At 36.9% G+C, this 20355-nt stretch overlaps 1 protein-coding gene across 4 annotated transcripts in view; it reads right to left on the bottom strand.

Moving 5' to 3' along the window:
• Positions 1-1988: 1988 nt before the first annotated feature.
• The window catches only part of RPAP2 (RNA polymerase II associated protein 2), a 30986-nt gene continuing 12619 nt past the window's right edge, over positions 1989-20355 (bottom strand). The window contains exons 11-12 of one of the 4 annotated variants that reach the window (XM_039727171.1): positions 16392-16460; positions 1989-2403 (exon numbers count right to left, since the gene is read on the bottom strand). In XM_039727171.1, the coding sequence (XP_039583105.1) occupies positions 2301-2403; positions 16392-16460 (172 nt within the window). In that variant the 3' untranslated portion in view covers positions 1989-2300. Of the gene's footprint in view, positions 2404-13955; positions 14032-16391; positions 16461-16510; positions 18335-20355 lie in introns of those variants that run through there. The other 3 variants (XM_039727173.1, XM_039727170.1, XM_039727172.1) reach the window with 3 other exon arrangements.

Raw genomic sequence — 20355 nt, 5'->3', positions numbered from 1 at the left:
TATTTCCTCTGATTATCATGAAGAAACTACACAGCAGTAAACTACTGAAGTGTAGAGTTCCTTTCTGGTGTCCAATTACAGAAGCAAGCCAAAGGAATAAACTTTGGTTTTTTAAATGGAGTGAATGTGTAGCAGCCTTGCCTCAGCCTTACCTAGAGCTGGCATTTGCTGCAGACTAAGCACTGTCAGTTACAACTTTCTTCTCAAGTCTCTCAAAATACAGTCTCCTATGATCTGAGAACTATGCAATAAAACCTATAATGGAATCATTAAGAATTACTAGTAGACTAGTTTTAAAGTGCAATTTATAATCAGTTAGTGAAAGAAGCTATTCCAAACATACTCAGCCTATATAATACAACTCTCTGAAATTAAATGACTACTGAAAGCAAAATATTTTGTTATTAAAATATCTTTAAAAAGTCCAAATTAGTAACACTAGAGTATGTTTAAAAATAACTTTTATACAATTTCAAAGACCTTTTCTTAGAAGTAGCAAGACAAACAGGCTATGAATCAGAAATATTGGTGTACTGTAGTCATCATTCTTAAAGGTTTGTGCTCCATGCACCAGGGCAACTGGAAAAATATCAGCAGCACTGCTCTTACCGGTTGAGGCTCACATGCTTTTCTCCTTCTCTTTCCCTGATCCCTGTAGACAACTGGAAAAAACCCAAACATAATTCATATAGTAAATCAGCTTTTGAGTGGCAGATGTTAGAAAGCAAAGCTTGTGAGTTCAAAGAACTGTACTGAAGAAAAGCAGTTTATAATGTCACATTTCATTAATTACACTATATAATGGACTGTATGTATGATATACAATATGAGCTGTACCAAAATACTATTTATTAGTATGTAGTAAATAAAAAAATCAGTTGTACATAGATGCTTTATAATGTAGACAGATGTCAGAATAAACAAATGTACAACCAGACATATAAAAGGAAGGATACCAGTCATTATTTATTTCTTTACCAAAAAACTCTTGAACAGTCACAGAGTGAAAGTTATATACTTCTTCATATGACTAAAATATAAAAGAGATATAAAATTCCTCAGTTGGGAAGGAGCTACCACTATGCAGATCACCTACATATATAACACCTGTATGCAGATGAGCTGAAATACTGAGCTGTTTGTTCCCATTTGCCCTTGAATTTATCTGAATATATTTTTATCCTGAAGTCCTTCCTTTTTCTCCTAATTCTATTGCAAAATACTGCAAGGGGAGTAATAACTGAATCTACTTCCCAAGCCCAAATATTAAAATTTTAATGAACAAAATCAAGTATTAAAGCTTATGCTGAATGTTAAGAAACTTCAACATCAAAGATTACTGACAAGATCACCTAACAAGAACTCCTATCCCAGCAGCAGTTACTTTGTCTCAAATACTGTAGATAAACAGTGCCATTGACACCATACACAAAATAGTTATTTTAGAACACATCTGTCCAATGATGTACTTTTAATAAGAAATTCAAGAGTCTCCAACTTCTCAGCTCAGGAAGTCTTCAAGTGAGTAACAACTGAGATCAATCTCCCTGCAGTCACTAGCATTAAGACCACCTCCACTTGAAAAAGGTGCATATGAGAGAAGATTTTTTAAACTAAGCAAAAAGAGTGATAAAACACAAAGAAAGGACCTTACAAGTCCTTTCTAGTAAATAAGTGTTGCTTAATAAAAAAATTAATTTAACAAAAAAATTGATGAAAAAAATGTAACTTTAATGAGTTAACATTTTAATTCATAAAATTTGTAACTTTTAATGAGTTAAAATTACTTTCCATTTCTTTGTGGATTCCATTTCAGTATGTACATTTAGCTAAATAGTTCAGTTCTTAAACTCTGACACTTGGTGTGAAGGACTTTCAGAGATGCTTAAATTAAGGGCAAGGTGTGGAAAGAAATGACTTTTGCATAAAAAATAGATATAGATATATATATATATGTGAGAAGTATTCGGAGTGGAGTTTGTGACTTCGGCCTGAGGGCACAGGTTTGTCAGGCGCTCCACGCAGCCGGGATGAGCTGTGCTGTTTCCCTCGGCGGGAGCCTGGCGCTGCCCGGGCCGGTGAACGGGAGCCGGGCCAGGCGGCCAGGCAGGAGGCCGCGCCTCACGGGGACGCTTTATCAGCGGGGAACACAGAAGTGCTGATAGAGGATCAGAGGAACCACTGCAGTGTTGGGCTGGAGATGGCGGGAGGAAGCCCAGGACATGCATTTCTACTTGTCTTCAATTCACCCTTCTCAGAATTATGCAGGTTGAATATGAAAAAAGACTTGGCAGAAACAGTCATGACTTCCTGAGTGCTGCTGCGAGATAGCTGTAGCACTGTGAGCCATTCTCCTGGCCATGATGTAGATTTACACGCATTTTTACTTGAATTTGCTTAGTCCTGCCACGGGTTTAAGAGAATATTAACACATACATTATTTTTTCAAAAACAGCAGAAAGCCTGTGCAGTTTTAAGGATTACTCTAAAACCAAAATATTTATTACCATGAAGCTTATATGCTTTTTGTTTTTTTGGAACTGCCCCTGGTGATAGTACATAGTTTCATGAATTACAAACATGTTGTAAATGTCAAACCCTGTTTAAGACACACTGCTTAAAGTGTAGCTTACACCAAGAAAGAAAGAAAAAGATATTGCTATTTTCAGAGAAGTTGCCAGGTTTAAATACTGAGAAATGGAAGTTAAAAAAAGTTTTAGACATGGATAATTTTTTTTCTTACCTAAACTTTGCTTTAAAACAAATTAAGCTACTGATTATCTGATAAGCAAGAGACTAAATCAACAAGTCACTTCAGAGAGGCACATGCAAGTTTGTAGCAATTAGTTAAAAGTTGCATCTTGATGGGGCAACATGTTAAGTATTTATGAATCTATGTACAAACACATTTCTCTTGGAAAACTGTGCCCTTTTGACCTTTAAATGATGCTCCAACTTGTCATTTGAAAAGCAGTTATCATCGAGTACTTCTCTAGTTTCAGGTGGCTGCTGCAGCACAAGCAGAAGCTTTTGTCTGGGAAAGGAGCAAGCAGAAGCTGCTGGAGTGGAGAGGTAAGTTACATGCTCTGAGTAACACTGGTCCAATGTATATTTGAGGTACTGCAAAAGATAGTATTGAGGGACTGCTTAACTGAATTAAACCCTTAATTGTATGCAAACAAGCCAGAACAGCATTTGGGATCAGTATCTTCAAGTCACAGAAAATTACAATGATCTTATCTCTCAAGAAACTATGATGACTAATTCAATTGAATGACACACAGGATTTCAGTTCAAAGATTGTAGAATTCCCTTGAAAGTCTGCAGCATCTTCTACAGATGTAGAATATAAACAGGAAATAGGATACTTGGGAGCACAATAAGACCTGGCTAGTGGACCAGTGGAAAGAAAATACAAATTTTGCTTTTCTGTTACCTCTTTCACATGATGCAGCATTTATCTAGAACAAACTTTTATTAATAAAGTCAAATAAAAATAAGAAAAGCTAAAGGGTTAATTGATTTTAAAATAACCACCTACAGAAGTGCACAATGTCAATGTTACAGTCCAAAATTACACACCCATTCTTCAAAGGCTTGCCTTCAGCAAGAGCTACTAAAAGGAAATGTTCATGCTCATATCATGGAAAAGTAGTATATCAGACTTGATGAGAGTGTAGTTTCCTGTACACCCACTTACACCATATGGTAAACAGGCATTTCTAACGTTTAAAAAGTGTTAAAAATGTCAAACTGTATCTGATTGATAAAATTTCTATTTGCTGGCTATTCCACATATGTTATATGTTTAAGAAAAAACCCCCACTAAGGTTAAATTCAAGTGAAGAATAATCAATTATTATCAAGCTATTAAAGACATCTGGATAGCACAAAATGTTTACATAGTTTCAGTGCTTCAGCTCATGGCCCAAGCTTTCTATGAATCAGTTGCCTTACAAAAGCATTTGGCAGGTATATTTAGGAGTTAAACCTCAATTATTTTTAGGAATAAGTTTCATTAATTGATATGGTAGGGTGCACAGCTTGTTCTTGGATCTATGTGTAGCTTAATGAAGACAGCTGAATACGTTCAGAAAAGAGAAAACTTTTAAGTAATTAAAAGCATTAATTGGCATTTCCTATCCAGGGGTATGAATAGTCTTTCTAAAAACCTAAACCAACTGTCCAGTACCATCCTTCCCCCAACTACTGGAGCTCAGAGAAAGCTTTATAGACTTTCTGTTTAAGATGAAGTCTGTGATTCCCTTTGAAAATGTTAAAAATTTTCAAAGCCACCACAGTGTTACCAGTCAGTTACAGCTCTCTGAAACAGACACCTGAAAACAGGGGTAGAAAAACAACCACATAAGAGTCAGGTTCCCTTCCACTCCTCAAAACTGGTCACTTGAAATTATACATAAATTGTTGAGAATTGGAGTGCACATAAATTGATCCAATGTCATGGAAAGCACTTGTATACTCATGAAGAAAAGCCATATGCTAATTCTCAGAAGACTAATAATAAGCTCCTCCTAGAAAAATATTGCCAGTCTTCCTAATTTTTTTCCAATGTTAGAAGCTTCAAAAAGTAAAAGCCATTGGTTGTGGCAGAAGCCATGGATCCAAACACATTTTTTAAAGTTCTTTACGTTGTTTGACATGCTTGGAATTTGAATAAGAACAGAAGTATAAAGAGAATGATGGAACAGGCAAGCACTACTCTCTTTCCAGAGTGAGCTCTGGAAAGTAAGTTGTCTTTCTGCCAGTTACAGGTATTTAAGTACTGTGAATAGGACTCAACCACTGCAACATAAGGGTTGAGTTTTTTTATTCTCTGTTTCTTTCTACCTTTTGTTTTAGTCACTTAAGACTTAATTTTTAAAGATCATCATAACCAGGATCGTTGATAACTGGTTTTCTATCAGAATGATGGAGCTGAACTAATGAATGATCACAAAGTTTCCTTAACACTTGTTTCAGAGCACAGGAATGAAGGCAGAACTGGCAGCACTCACTACAGGCAGCATTTTCCCCCTTTCCCCAGCAGAACCACAGACACAGACTACTGCATGTGTGCTACAAGGGTGCCAACAAATCTCTGACCAGTAGTCTCTTGCTCCAGTGATAACCATGCAGGTAACCATACCATTCTAATGGGTTCTACTGCATCAACACAGAAGGGCTGGGGTGTTTTGGTTTTGTGGGGTTTTTTAAACACTTTAAATACATTTGCACTACTCTTAAGTTACAGATTTGATGGGCTTAGCAATGCAATGAAAATGTTACTAATCAGAAATGCCTTTCTTTTACTATAGTAGTTTTATAGAACACAGATCCCCTTTTAGTTATGTTCCTTTTAAGGAAGTCTCCAACACAACTGATTAAACAAAAGCAATTGTTTTGTTTAAGACAACTGGCTAGACTGACTCAATCCAACAAGTGTTACACATCAGCAATAAAACTGGGTGAATTGATGTGCTCTGCAGCCCACAGACCATCTGCCTGTAGTGCTGCCATGTATCAATCACTCACTGCAGTGCTTCAGCTGATGGGGTGAACTCCAATGCTTGCTGCCTTTATCCATTTCATGAATCCCTACCCAATGGCACTCAGACATCTGGGCAGAGTAAGTTGAAACCATCACTGCAATTTTGCATCTTCTTCACAATACACTGGCTGCTTGCTTAATTTGAGGTAGAATCTCTCACTTTCAGTATCTCACTTGATACAGTACACTTGTCTAGGGACTGCAATTTTGTTAGTAAAGTACCTTAAATCCCAAAGCCTGGGGCATCCATCAGGCCAAAGTCAGTATTGGACAGAAAGCTGAAGCACTATATGAGTCTAGCTGTAAGATAAAGATGGAACACCAGGGAGCTTAAAAAAAATTAACTTTGGTGTAATTAAGTGGTAACACTTAATTACTATGTTTAAACACATGCTGAGAAATTAGAAAATATGACAGCCTCAACTTATGAAATTTAGCTGTTATGTTTGCAGTTTCAGTGAAAAAAACCCCAAACCCCTACTTATTTCTTGTAACTTTAGTTTGAGCATGATTTAAAAAACTCAACATTAAAAAACCCCAAACCCTTAAAAGCAAAAGGCTGTCTCCAGAGTGAACAATTTCCATTAGAACACATTAATATTTGACAGACAATCTTGAACTGGAAGCATCTAACTTACAAACAAGATGCAAAAGTATTTAGATATATCTTCAGAATTGAGTCTTTTAAATTAAACTATACTAGTACTGGAAAAAAGTAATTACGATCAGTGTCACTTGCAACTCTGCAATTAAAATAGTCTCTAGTTTGGGGCCTTTTGTTACCATATCCAATCAGTCAAAGAGGAAAATGGCATGCAGGGGCAGCTTTCTGTAATCTCCCCCAATATATTTCTGTATTATACTTTCTTAATGAAAGATAAAGCACTCTAAAGCCCATAGCATTGAACAGCAGTAACTGGCAGAAATAAACAGGCAATAAAAAATTGAGATAAAAAAGCCACTTCTGGTCTAGTTTTAAATATAGCCTGAAGATCCTATTCTCATCATAAAGACAAGAATTTTGTAACTGAAGTGCAACTTATGTTTTATTTATTATTTAACTTCCTTTCATTATTGTGTACTGACTTATCCACAGAATCCAGCACAGGCACGTTAATCCTCTGATGGCAACAGAAACTAAATTATTCATGCTTTAAAATTTTTGTCCACTACATTTAAATCAATGCTACCAACAGTGATTCAAAATCAACGACTGAAATTCCTACACAATCCAAACGTACAGCAGAAATTAAGGTTCATTCCAGAGTTAAGTTTGTTAATTGTTTTGAGCCAGGCAAGAAAACTAAGGAAGCACCAAAACCAGCTCAATAACACCTACAGTTTCTTATCCAGAGTTCTCTCCTACAAAGTGTAGTGGATCAGACTTTATTTCACTATTTTGTACAACAGGTCTGACTGCAGGATGATTGCCTCAAAAACAAATGGAGCATGGTGCACATCTACATTACTGTATTCCAAAGATGACTACAAGGTTAGTTCACAGACACAAAGCATTAGAACCTCTGGAGTACTGTGTGCCATTTAAAGCCCTAGCATTCATACAGGGATTTGTTCCACAAACTTTTAGCTTACTTATCAGCATAATACTAAGGCAAAAAAAAAGTTCCCAATATGAACCCAGAAGAAATCACTATCAGCTGTTTCTCCCTAACAAATCTAAGTTTCTTATGTACACATTTCAAGGACAGGCTTTGTTTAAAGAGCTCCATTTTATTTCAAGCCTGTTTCCTGCTAACCAGCTGACAGATCAAAGGTACTTCTCAGTTTGATCACTTATTCCCATTTCCCCCTCTTCTTCAACCTAGTCAAAATTTTAAATCTAGTATGTTTAGAACTAATTTTAAAATTGATCCTCTCATTGTTTTCAGTCTTCTTTTCCTTTTTATGTTCCACAAGGTGTTCCTGTGACACCTCAAATACTGGAATCTATGCCACAGAAGTATCTGGATTACCTAGCTACATGAAATTAAGCCCAGGTATGAGTCTTGGATTAAAGAATGCTAAAATGCAAGCTTTTGAGAACCTGAACCTCTTAAGCACTTTGTAAAATACACACCTTTGTGTGAATTATTGTGCACATACAGTGGAACATACCTAAAAGATGCCTTTATATTCGAATCTGATACATTTTATGAATTAAACATTGTTTTACATCTATGTCTTTATATATATATGTACCTCTATCTCAATTTCTGCACTTCATTATTCCACATATGAATATTCCTATAAATTCATTACCTTAGTGATATGTAAGAAGAAAAAAAATTCAAAAAAGACAGAATAAAATATCCTGACTTGCAGAAAGTTAAAACAGCTACAATGCAATATGCTTAGGCAAGTAACATCAATACTTGACTTTATAAAATGTACTCACCTGTGCTCAGTTACTAGGGAAACAGTGATCATAAAATTGATCATAGTTTAGCCTCACAACTTTTTAACACTGTAACTTGATTACAGTCCAGTATATAGATCAAGCACCTGTAATAATGCAGCTGAGTAAAGAGACATGCTAGGAATAGCCTTGCCCAGTTTTTTTTTTTATTCAGAAGTTAAACGTAAAAACCTCAACATTTTCTACCTGCCTTTCCCAGTTTTGAAAAGAAATGCCAGTGTGGTTTTGGACCTCTCAAAATGAGGTTCTTAGAAATCCCTGAAAACTAAAGATTCTTAAGTATCTTTTCCCAGAAATAACAGCACACAGCAGGTTTAAAAAACAAACAAACCAAAACCGAAAACCCTCAAACCCTTTTCCTGCTTGTTTTATTTCCTAATCTACTACCGACCTGATGATCTCCAGTAAATCACTTTTCTACCCTTAATATCAATCTTACAGCTCTACAGCAGAAGAGCACTATTAACACTGATATGTGAAAGTACACTGAAATAAACACATGTCTAAAACCAGCAGAGTACGTGATGAGGTTTGGAATGAATATGAAGAGCCAGATAAATCTCAACTATTCCTTAACTTTTTAAAAACCCTAGTACCTCATTTCAGAAATACTGAGTTTTATGATGAATTAATTCAATCTGTTCAGTGTCTTGTTAAGATGTTCGTATGGACAGAGCGTGCCAGAGAAAGCAAAATGTGCATTTCTGTGGAACATAGGGTATAAGTTTGGTATACATCAAAATCAAACATGCTCTAAAATGAAACAAGCCTCTAAACAACCAAGCATCTGCACTTTTTGCACTGATGCTGATTTGCACCTGTAGTATGCAATTACACACATCCACTTGGCAGTTTCTGCCATAAGCCTCCACGTGCTGGTTGGTTCTGTTTGCTACCAGCAAATTAAAGCACACTTTTCCTGGTGGGGAGGAATGGGAAACGACCATGTACTGCTGCAGACATGATTGCTCTAGATCCTTTTTATTGTGCCAGGCAAAATTTTATGAAGATATGATTATGTTTACTTACACAACATTCTGGTTGATTGACTGGCTGCAGTCTTCTTATCCCCACTATTTATTTTAATGATACAGGTGTAAAAACAGACACCTGCCCTGATGCTAAATGCACTGGCTTGGATTGTCTGTAAATTCTGGAGCTTTATCATAGCCCATAGCAAATCATCTTTGGGTGACATGCATTTCCCTCCTTTCTTCCTTCCTTCCCAAAAGAAGCTGTACTTTTCTGTTTTCATAAATATGAAAGGAAAATATTTCAGAAAATATTGTACATTTTTGCCTTCACTGTAACATCTCACTTCAGAGCTGAGTTGCCAGACTGGATGAGTGCCACTGGGTGTCAGGATGTTTTTGTATCCCAAGTAACGTGAGAAGTAATGAGAAGTACAAATTGCCTTTGCATTTGATTCCTGCAGTATCAGGACACAAAAGCAAGTCTCCATCCGTGTACTGTCCACTATCAATCATCACATAAAAATAATTAGGCTCCTCTCTAAGTTAGTCTTCTCCTCTCCCCTACAAATTTTCATGTGTCTGAGCAATTTTTAGTTTATTCCTCACCACTGTGGAATACTATAGCAGCACTAATATTCTCCAATATAACATTATTGATATGAAAAATAAAATGCATCTGTTTTCCCCAAATGACATAGACAGTTAGGTCCTTAGGTAGGTCTGTGAAGCACTATTAATCCAAGCAAATTATCATAGCTCAATCATTCAAATAAGTTTATTTTCTAAGACATAATACAATCATAAAGCAGTATTTTTAGGGCTTTCATGGTTTTTCATCACCTTTAGGATTCTTCTTCCTTAAAAACCATTATACACTTTACAGAAAAAATATTGTCTATCATGGCAAGCCTGACATTTTCAACAGCAATATGACAAAGGAAATTAGAATCTCTATGCCTTTCTAGACACCCTTAGTGTTGTAAGGTTTTACATTCCAAAATCCACATCAGGCACCGTAAGAGAAGAATTATTAGAACTTCAAACAATACTGATCTTTCACGGGGATTTTTTTTACACAGTTTTTCTGTTATAGTGGTTTCAGAAGAGTTAAGGAATACAGTACTTCTACTTTGGGCACAATTTATTTCAGTGCTAAAGAGGAACACCATTCAGCCTGCTAGAGCTACCATTATTACTACCTGCATGGAACCAAACACATTAATGCAGAATCCATGCTAAAAACTCTGCTGGAACAAAATACCTGGGGATCACATGACAGGAAGCTATACTAACTTTTCCAGTCATGTGCATCTCCACTTTTTTTTTAGTTTGTTTCAGAAACAAGCCAAATTAATATGGATTTTTGTCTTACAGTCATGTTTCCTGTTAGTCAAAAACACTGCTTATATCCCCACTAATGTAGCCTGTTCTTTACAAAGTTAACTAAGATAGAATTTATATAAGATTCAAGTGTGTGCCAGTCATGTGTTTCTTTTAACAGAAGGGTAGTGTTTCATGATAAAAAATGTTTGCATTTGAATGTATTAAGATTAATTATTAATGAGGAAGCAAGTATATTTTCATAGGGCTATAGTTGCAGGATTCAGCTGAAACATGAACATTTCAGTTTGCTTAGGGGATGAAGTTAAAATACATTTAGTTTAAAATTAAGTTTAGGACAGCTGAAAATGTGAATTACTAATGTCTTGCAGCATTAGTTCAGAGCTGTCTATATTACTACTACTGTACAACTTTTTCTATGCAAGTATTCTATGCCACTGTACTACTTATGACATGACTTCCAATAAGCAAAGCAGTCATTATGGAAGGAAGAAAAACATGACATTACAAAAGAAATCTTCTAAAAGTATACCTTTTAAAGAAACATCAATTTAAAACAGTTCTCTCTCTGGGCAATTTTTCCATCTGCTTGATCATAGTTATGGCATAAAGTTCAATGGGACATGAACTCCACTGACCAAGTCAGCTCCCCAGTGAGTCAACATGCTGCAGGAGCCTTCTGAAATCTGGCACACTGTGTCACAGCTTGAAATGCAAGTGGCAACAACTCACTCACACAAAAGGCTAAAACAAAGTGTCAGAAGAAAGTACTTTTCTTACTATCATATTCTTAATCTACAAATATATTTGGGATATAAAATTGCCAACAGACTGAAGCAGATCACCTAAAATGATGTTTCACATAAAATTATTTCTAGATTCTACAAAAAGATTTCTCAGAACACCACCACAAAGGACAATTTACAGCTGGTGATGCACTCTGCACACCAGCTCTGCTGGTTGTGCATGATGCAGTCTGAATGCCCACACATACAGCTGCTGGGAACGTGCAGATTTCTATCTCTTGGAGGGATTTCCACGACACTTGGCAGCCAGCCATGCCCCTGCTCTTCCCTTGCACTGGGCAGCAGAGCTGGCAGGTGCAGAGAGCTTTCTGAGCCAACCCTCCTAACTCCATGCAGGCTCCACTCCTGCTGATGAAGCCAAGCTCCAGCAGTGTAAACAGGAACTAATTATCCTGGACTCAGAGAGTTTGTGCTGGGTGTATAGGAAAGTTACACAGCACATCCAAATGGCCCATTTAGAAGGCTGCCCAGGAGAATACCAGCATGGAAAAGACTGCAGCTGTATGGGCTGCAATGAAATTCAGTGTCACTTCCTGCAGAACATCACTGCAGCAACACTGGGGGGTTTTTGTTCTAGGAGAAACACCTTATTGGAAACTGTTCAAGTTTCTTCTATATTCTCCCTTATGAAAGAGGAAGATATTTAATTAATTTTAAAGTTGGCACTGACTAATATCCCAATTAACAACACTGAAATCCCTTATGGTACTGTTCTGTGAATGTTTCCTAAAGAATACTGGAATGTGCCAGAAAGAACTAAGATAATACTGATCATGTCCACAATATGCTAAATAAGCAGCTTTAAGCTTGCTTAGAAATTGCTGATAAGTAAGCAAGCTTAATAGAAAAAACTGCTTAAAAGACTTAGGAACTGCTTAACACAAAATCTATTTGAATTCACACTTACCAAATGACAGCCTAAAATTAAGAGAAAAAGGCGGGAAGATTTTTTTTTAATGCATTAAGACAAAGTTGCCTTTTCTCTATTTCACACAATAATATAACTCTACAGATAAACAACACTATAACCACATTCAAATGTTTTATAAAAACTCTTCGGATTCTTGCTCCTGCATTCAAGCTCAGCTCTGTTGGAGCAAAATGGGAAACAAGGATATTTCCAGGTTAGTGGTAAATGATATTTCTCAGCTGAAACCTGGAACCAAACGTCCACCATCAGACTAAATAAAATATCAACCAGCTGACTTGTATGTGGTTTCTGTAGGAAAAAGAGTCACTCTGCAAGTCTGATTCATATCCTATATGTATTTGTACATTAGATTCATACATTTCAAACATTCACACACTTTTAGATAAGAACACAGTAGCGATATCAGAAACATCTAAATTCCTCTTAAAAAGATTTAGAAATGTCAGTGCTGAGCAATAGATTGCTCTTGTGTGCAGAGGAGTAAAAACACATACTTGAACCCAAGATTCTCCAGTTCCTGAGCTGTTATCTCCAAGAGAGTAAACCTCTAGAGTACATCTCCACATGACACATTTATCTAAAGTGGCTGCACACATATAATGATGGCTTTTGTTTAGTGATCATGGTCATTTTGAGTTTGTTTAAATACTGCAGCCAAATGCTTATAAACTAATCCCAGAACATTTTGAAATGCTTCAAAGCTTTTAGCGGGGGAACCTCTTGCATAGGCTTTGCAGATGAAGCTGACCACAGTTCACTGGAACCAGCCAGCTCAGATAAGTAAGATGAAAGCAGACATTTCCTGAAAATATCTTGAAAGCTTTCCATTAGTCTGTGCCAGGGGTATACACTAAAAACAGAAAGTGCCCATGTTGTATAGCAACCAATCCTCCCACTGCTTTCTCCATTCTTTCTTGAACTACTGTATTTATATCTATTTATCTGCTTCATTTGGTATCTTGCAAAGTTCTTTGGCAGAAAAAGATGCAACTTCTGCATTCCAGTTTACAATACATTATAAAGCAGTTATTACTACAACAAAAAATTCTATTTAACATACTAAACAATGTGACAGGAAGAAATCGGAATCAATCAATGCCAAAATTACTACAGATTACAAATATGTAAGAAATTTGATGTACAGATAATTTTTAAGAGTCACACACTCCACGACAGGCATGAATAGCACTGTTTGAACATAAAGCTCTGGCTGTCAAAGTGTACTCTAACAAGGTCCATTCAGCATTGCTGAATGTGCTCTATTCAAAGGAGTGCCTCAGGCTAGATTTTCAATAAAGGCAGAGACTGGCTGTGTTCATATTTTATACAATAATTTGATTGAATAAAAACAACTGTTCACTAGGAACATGCAATACTCCACTATTGAAATTGCCAACATTTTATACTTTGAGACATGTCACACTGTCCAGTTCCAGGCACTTTATTTCAATGAATGAGAAGCCCAGGTTTCTTTCGTAGTCAGTGGACTCAAGGGCACATAAGTACTTTCAGCAGCTTTTCAAGGACCTGCAGACTATGAAGGGCACCTAGGGTCTAATTTAAGCACCAAAATTAGGCATTAGTGATATCTATTATGGTGCATCCTCTAAAGAGTTAATATGCACACTCAAAGAGAGGAGAGCACTATCATACCATAATACACTAGAATTCAATACAGCCATAATGCTAACAGTCATTCTGTCCAGTACCTTACCACAAAAAGGCTTGGGGCACTCTGAAATGCACTGTGAAGTTAAGAACACCAAGTCCTCAGCACACACTAGCCATACATGTTTGAGAAGGAAGTGGTGAGCCACAACATTGATGCACAAAATTGGATGCAAGCAAAGTCCAACAGTTGCTACTTGAAACAAAACAACCTTGTCCCCTTTAACACAAAACAAAAAATACTTGAAGTCTTAGATTTTTTTGAGGTATACCTTGAAACCCATGCTCACTCTGCCTTCTTGCAATCTCTGCACCCTGGGATACCTGTAGTATGGTGTGGCACCCACCTGGGAAGAGCAAGCATTACCCTCTACCAGGGAGCTGCTTATGCAGCTTTACTGGTTAGTGTTAGCAGTAAAAGAGTTGTGGAATCAACAGAAATATGACTGATATGTCATACCTATGTCTGAAACATCACAGGTCAGGACCTGTAAATAAATGTGAAAGCATGGCTGAAGCTACCAAAGACCCCCTCTGACTCAGGCCCACACAACTCTATGATCTAAATAATAGCAGATGTGCTACAATGTGCATAATGTCTCAGTACAACTAAGGGAGAAGACTTAAATAGGGTGTAATTCTTTTTATGAAAATTATTATTAATATATGACAGGTTCCTTGGCAGACTGCAGGAAGTGAGAAAGGACTTGAATGAGGACCTGTGAGGGGTTGTCCACATCCTCAGTCACCTTTCCCTGCACAGTCCTGGCTTCCACTAAATACTCAAGCTTGATTAGAATTTCCAAATAATTAAATGTTCTGCTTTAATCTTTTTAGAAATAATGTAAGATGCATCATCTTATTAGAGGAATTTTAACACTCATTCTATCCCACCTACATTCTTCCACATTCTCCCCTAAGAGGAAGCTGAGAGAAGTTATTAAAAATCTCAAGATCATGTGCTTGCAAGAACCTTACAATAAGCAGAAATCAGCAGCGGTTTTATTTATGATTTCACTAATATTATAAATACAATCTACTCTTTTAATAATCAAATGTAATTAATTTCTTTAGTAAGCAAAGGTAAAAAGAGACTTGGTTGTCTGCTTATTCTGACTGCTACCAGGACTGCCTACTGCTTGTATAACATTTTAAAGCAGCTGTAAAACAATCATTACTTATGTAAACATTTACAGCTCATCATATGCAGAGCCCAGCTACATATTTTAACTTCTGATCAAAAAGAGACACCACTTCCTTAGCTGTACAGAAACTACTTGAAAAATTCATAAGATCTGTTTCACAAATTACCAATTCAACCATAAGAATATATAGTAAAAATGACAAAAGATTTGTTCTTATAGTTGATAAAAAATTTATGCCAAGGCATTCAAGTAAAGTTACTTTCTGTGTTCTGATTTAATGAATCATTTGAGCGGTATCTGGCTGGGTGACACAGATGTAAGGCTCGCTGAAGCCTGCTCTAATGCCTGCTGGTACCATCTTCCTTGGGACAGCAGAGCCAGAACAATGTGTCAGACTGAAGTAATATCAAGGAAAGTAAGTGCAGTGCTGGGCATGCCACGAGCTGGCCCACAATACTTCCTGACCTGTGAATGTCTCTAAGTAGCTCTCTGTCCTACAGGCTCCAGTGACCCAGGAAGCCCAAAAGAAGCAGCAGCAGCAGCGCAGTCATGAACAGATTCGGAAATAAAGATTTTTGCAATCTCGTAATTCAAGCTCAAGACATACAAAGATTGATTGATGGTTTAACCCTAATGGAAGGCAGAGCCTCACACTGTGAAACCACCAGTGATTTCTTAAACATTTAACATTAGTTCACCTTTTAATACAAATTTGTGTTTGTTTAACGCACTGCAAAGTTTGTGTCTTTAACCTCAGAAAAGCACACGAATTTGCAAAATACTAATTAAGGAACTCATTTCACTTGATGCATATGAGTACAGATTTTACAGATCACGCTTCTGCATAGAAGTACTGAAAGACACTGTAATACAATCAGGCTTCTCATTAGGGAAATTATTGTAAAGAATTTAATTATACAGTAAGTAAAACAAAGCTAAGGAGGACTGTAGGCACTGTGGTACTTAACCAACAAAGCTAATCCTCATAAAAATAAAATACTGGTTGCCAGTATTCCTTGGGAGGAATTCTCCTGCTAAAAGAAATTTTCCCTCCAAAAGAAGTTTGCTAGAATACTTATACATATTTAGAAGCACACATATCTTTAGAGAAATAACTTGAGTTTAATCAAAAAAGTGAAACCTTTAAAGTAATTAGAAGCAAAATGAGAAATGAAAAGCCTAACAGTTATGCCAAATCCAAATAGCACAATACACATGTCATTTTATCCTAATGTCAGAGAGGGGAAAAATGCATGTCAGCAGCAAATGGAAGAGGGTGAATTATACTCCTACTTCATCCTGCAAGGTCTCTTTAAAACCCCCTAAAGCTTAGTTTTTCTTCTTTTTTTAACATCAATTTGTCCATTGATAACATTTGATGCAAGGGGGACAACTGTCCCCCTTGACAATATGCCAAGAAAATTTTGTTCATTTGCATGAAAGAAATATTTCTGTTGATTCCACAGTTAGTTCCATGAAATCTTTCTTTTCTTTTACATCTTGTTCCAAGAGGCTAATGAGACAGTTGCACATAAGAATATTTGACATTTAAGGGTACTTACACAGATAACAAAACAATAGCAATGAGAGTCCATTCAGGCATTCTGTGTATAATATTTCTGTTTGTTAACCTGAAAAATAATTTTTAAAAAGTCAGTACATTCAGAAGTAAAAGTAAGCGGATCTTAACAGCTGAATTGTAAGTCTACCATTAATACACCAAGTTAAAAAGATGCAGTTACAGATGTATCTGAGCAATTCACCAGCTCTTAAGCTTCTGTCATCCTCTAATGGAGGAACTGCAGAATTTTCAATGTCCCCTTTTTTAATATGAAAGTGGGATGGGGAAGACTGAACAGAAGCTATTTCTTTTAAATTGCTCACAAATAGTCCTGGCTGCTATGAGAGCCCAGCTCTCACTCAAACCCCTGGGAAATTCTCCAGAACTGACATGAGTTTCTCAAAAATGGACCTTCTTACACTTAGTTTCTCTCCTGTTGGCTTCAGATCCAGATCTGTTGTAAAAGCTGATGTGGACACAGACTGAATTTTATAAGGCGGCAGTGACAATTCTCTGATGAGTCTGTGTCTCAACAATCTGAGTTTTGTTCAATTATGAAAGGAAAAACAGTGTTTTGCACTACATACAAAGGAACTGTCACATCAAACCAGAACGAAGAGTTCTGGCAAATACTGATGACATTTGTTATTAAAAGGTTAATTTTAGCAATTATTATTTGAAATAGCCAATGGATTTAGCTGGCAACAAAGTTTGTACCTGGTAAACTGAATAAGAGATTAAACAAAGGCTGAACATCTTGACTCAACACTGATGACAGTGATAAACACTACCAAGAAATGCCTGATGGAATCATCTTGACAGGCAATTCATATGTAACATTCCAGTTAATCTGTTATGATGAGACATAATGAAAGAGACAGCTCCAAGCCACCTGGGGAAACTCTGTCAAATAGAGAAAGCAGCTTTATTTCAATGCTTTACAAGGAGTTATTATTGATTAGAGCACAGGAAAGTGTCATTCTCGTACACAAACTGAGAGATGCAGTTATTTGTGTCAATTAACTCTTATTCAATGTTAGTATTGATTGGCAAGGTCTGAACACTAGTCATTGCCATCAATATGCTATTTCTGAAGGAGGTAGTCAAAAGACACAGATAACCAGCAGGACACAGCAGTATGGATCTGCTGATGTGGTACAGCCACTGCACTGCATGAACAGTCAGGCTTCTGCAACTCAGTAACCTCTCAGTACACCCGTGCAGCTGAAAACACTTGTGCAGCTGGAAAAAAACAAACATTTCAGAGAGGGCAGAGTAAAGCAAGCAACCTACAGGTGTGAAGCCTTAAATAATAAGGAGCAGTGGAAGGGCAGTCACTTTAAACAAGCTCTGTGTCAACACCAAGGCCTCTGAAGAGCAAAGCTTTCTGACAACAGGCAACTGCAGGGCCTCTGTAGAAATGGTTCATTAATTCTTTGTCTTGCCTCTAGCCAAAACTGTTACTTCAGAACAATCCATGAAAGAGGTCACTAGATTTCTATTCTAAAAATATATTGTGGAAATGTTAAAACTGTACAAAACTTTGTGTGTCTGATTTCAGTTTTGCAGTGAAATCTTTTCTGTTCAAAGAGTTTGGCCAAATTCTCCCTCACCTACCTAGAGAAAGAAAACAATATGCAACTTCCCAAAACAGAATGTGCCATGTGCCCACTTTCTTGCCTAGGGCAGGATACACAAGCTAGGAAAGTTGGATGATCCCAAATAGCTGTGTGGGTTGTTCAGTTGCTGGTTTGTGGGTCTTGTGGTTCCCTGCAGCAAGACACGCTGCAGCCACTCAGCAGCACCCAGGCCATTCTCACACTGTGAGGGAGCCTGACTGAGCACGTGGATCCAAGTGGCAGAAGCTTCCAGGGTAAGGGCCTAGAGAAAGATGCATAAAAATTCCATCTCAAATGACGTCCTGATAACTGACTCGTGCCCAGCCTGCAAAGCAAGAGAATTCCAATAGGGAAATTGTAGGAATCCAGAGTAAATAAAACCAGTAAATCCAGCATATTTGCAAATGCAGCAGCCTACATCCTACGTTCAGTTTCCCAGGTATGGGCATATACAGCTACACTTCAAAGATCTGTCCATTCTGTAAATCTGTAAACTGATTTCATGGCATTAGGATGCAAAGCTGTGACTTCAGGGGATCTCAGCTAGCTGTATTTTTTCCAAAATTTACACTAAGATGAGTGAAGTTTAACTAACCCAGGGCAGCACAGGCAAATACTGAAGCATATGGTGTTTTTCTTTAGGTTTCAACTCAACCAATTCAACCATAAAAGGCAGCTTTTCTACCTCCTGGAAAACAGCAACATATTTACATACTGTAATATCATTTAGTTTGATGACAACCAGCAAAAATAAGTCACTATTTAACTTCAGGTTTCTTTCGAGAGAAACCTAGTTACTTGAGAAAACATCATTAACAACCTGATACACCCCTATGTCCACACAGAACTTCATCTATGACCAAGTACTAATTATTGACTTGAAACCCAGAACTCAAAATTCCACTTAACAAGGGTAATACTAAAATAGGTATAAATAAGTGTATAAGCCAGATAACATATATTCAGGATACATAAAAGCTAAAAGACTGTCTTGGACACATGACAAAACCAAGTTGTAACAAGAAGTCTTGAACACATCTCACTTCTGATTCATCAGTAGAGTTCAATGTCAATGACAAGCCCCATAAGGGGAATTAAAATACTCACAGCCATAAAATACAGATGAAATCCTATTTTCAAAAGGAAGTATTATGCCTTTAAAAAACCCAACCACACATTCAAAATCATTTTTCCTCAATTTATATATAAGAAGCTAATTTTCTCTAGATCTTTTAACAAAGTACCCTTACACACTCTGGAGAATTATTTGACATCTCAGTTTTCTTAACAAAAGCTTACAGGCACTGAGGGACTTTGTTTGGGAAGAGCTCTAACCATTCTAAAATGTCTCTTGAGATCTCTCTAGTGTGTTTCTTAGCAGTGGTGATTGAATAAATGCTGCCCAAAGGAGGCTGAACTGCAAGTGTTCCTTTAAAAACCAATGGAGCTGAAAATCGTTGTTGCTGAGTTCACCACATGCTCTTTTACCCTTCTTCAGCTAAGCCCTACTACAGCCATGTGTTTTATCTACTACCCTTTTTGGCAAGCTCTTCAGCCTCAAATATCTACAGTACAAAAAGCAGGAAAGAGCACGAGCATTTATCAGTGCTTTTCCATTATCATTAAGCATTAGAACAACATTAAGAAAGAAAGTAACATTTGAATTTCTATACCCTGTAAATACAAATACCATTTAAAATTTATGCCAAGTCTCCCTGCCAAAGCATTCAGTCCAAAACTTAAGAGACTACTAATAGTAAATAAACTTAAACCTGTGTACCAAACTGGACATTCAAGTCTATGCCTTCACCTTAATATCCATGAGCTAGCTCTTGTGTACCAACAGACCCCTCCACATCAGTAATGCAAGACAGAAAAAGGGCCCAAAGGTTTTTATTCTTCCCTATTTCCTGTATTTTTGTATTATTTTGCTATGAGTGACAACAAAACTCCCTTTACTTTGAGATATATATTATATTAAGGCTTTTAAAATTCTTGTATAGTGCCCACAAATATCTTTAACCATCCCCCACCCAGAATCCTGAATTTCTAAGCAGCTTGATCTGGAGCCTTCACAGTAAGAGAACCCCAAGAAGTTGCTACCATTACCTTCAACTTACTTCCTAAGAAAAATGACACAAAAAATAAACTCACAAAGTGTTATCTAAGAGTTCAAAACAGGTTAGGGGGGGCCTTTAAATTATGATGAACTACTGCTGCATGAACCAGGTATTGGGTTAAAGTCCAAATAAATCTGATTTGGTTCTATGCTGTAAACCCACAAGTGTGTGTGTATATACATACAGATACACGTATGTGTTTTAGAAGTCTCTTTTGGTTTCAAGT

Source organism: Passer montanus, unplaced genomic scaffold (genome assembly GCF_014805655.1).
Source record: "Passer montanus isolate IOZ18808 unplaced genomic scaffold, ASM1480565v1 scaffold60, whole genome shotgun sequence".
NCBI classification, from domain to species: Eukaryota; Metazoa; Chordata; class Aves; order Passeriformes; family Passeridae; genus Passer; species Passer montanus.
The sequence above is the reverse complement of the archived record's forward strand: the minus strand, read 5'-3'. Positions and strand labels throughout refer to the sequence as shown.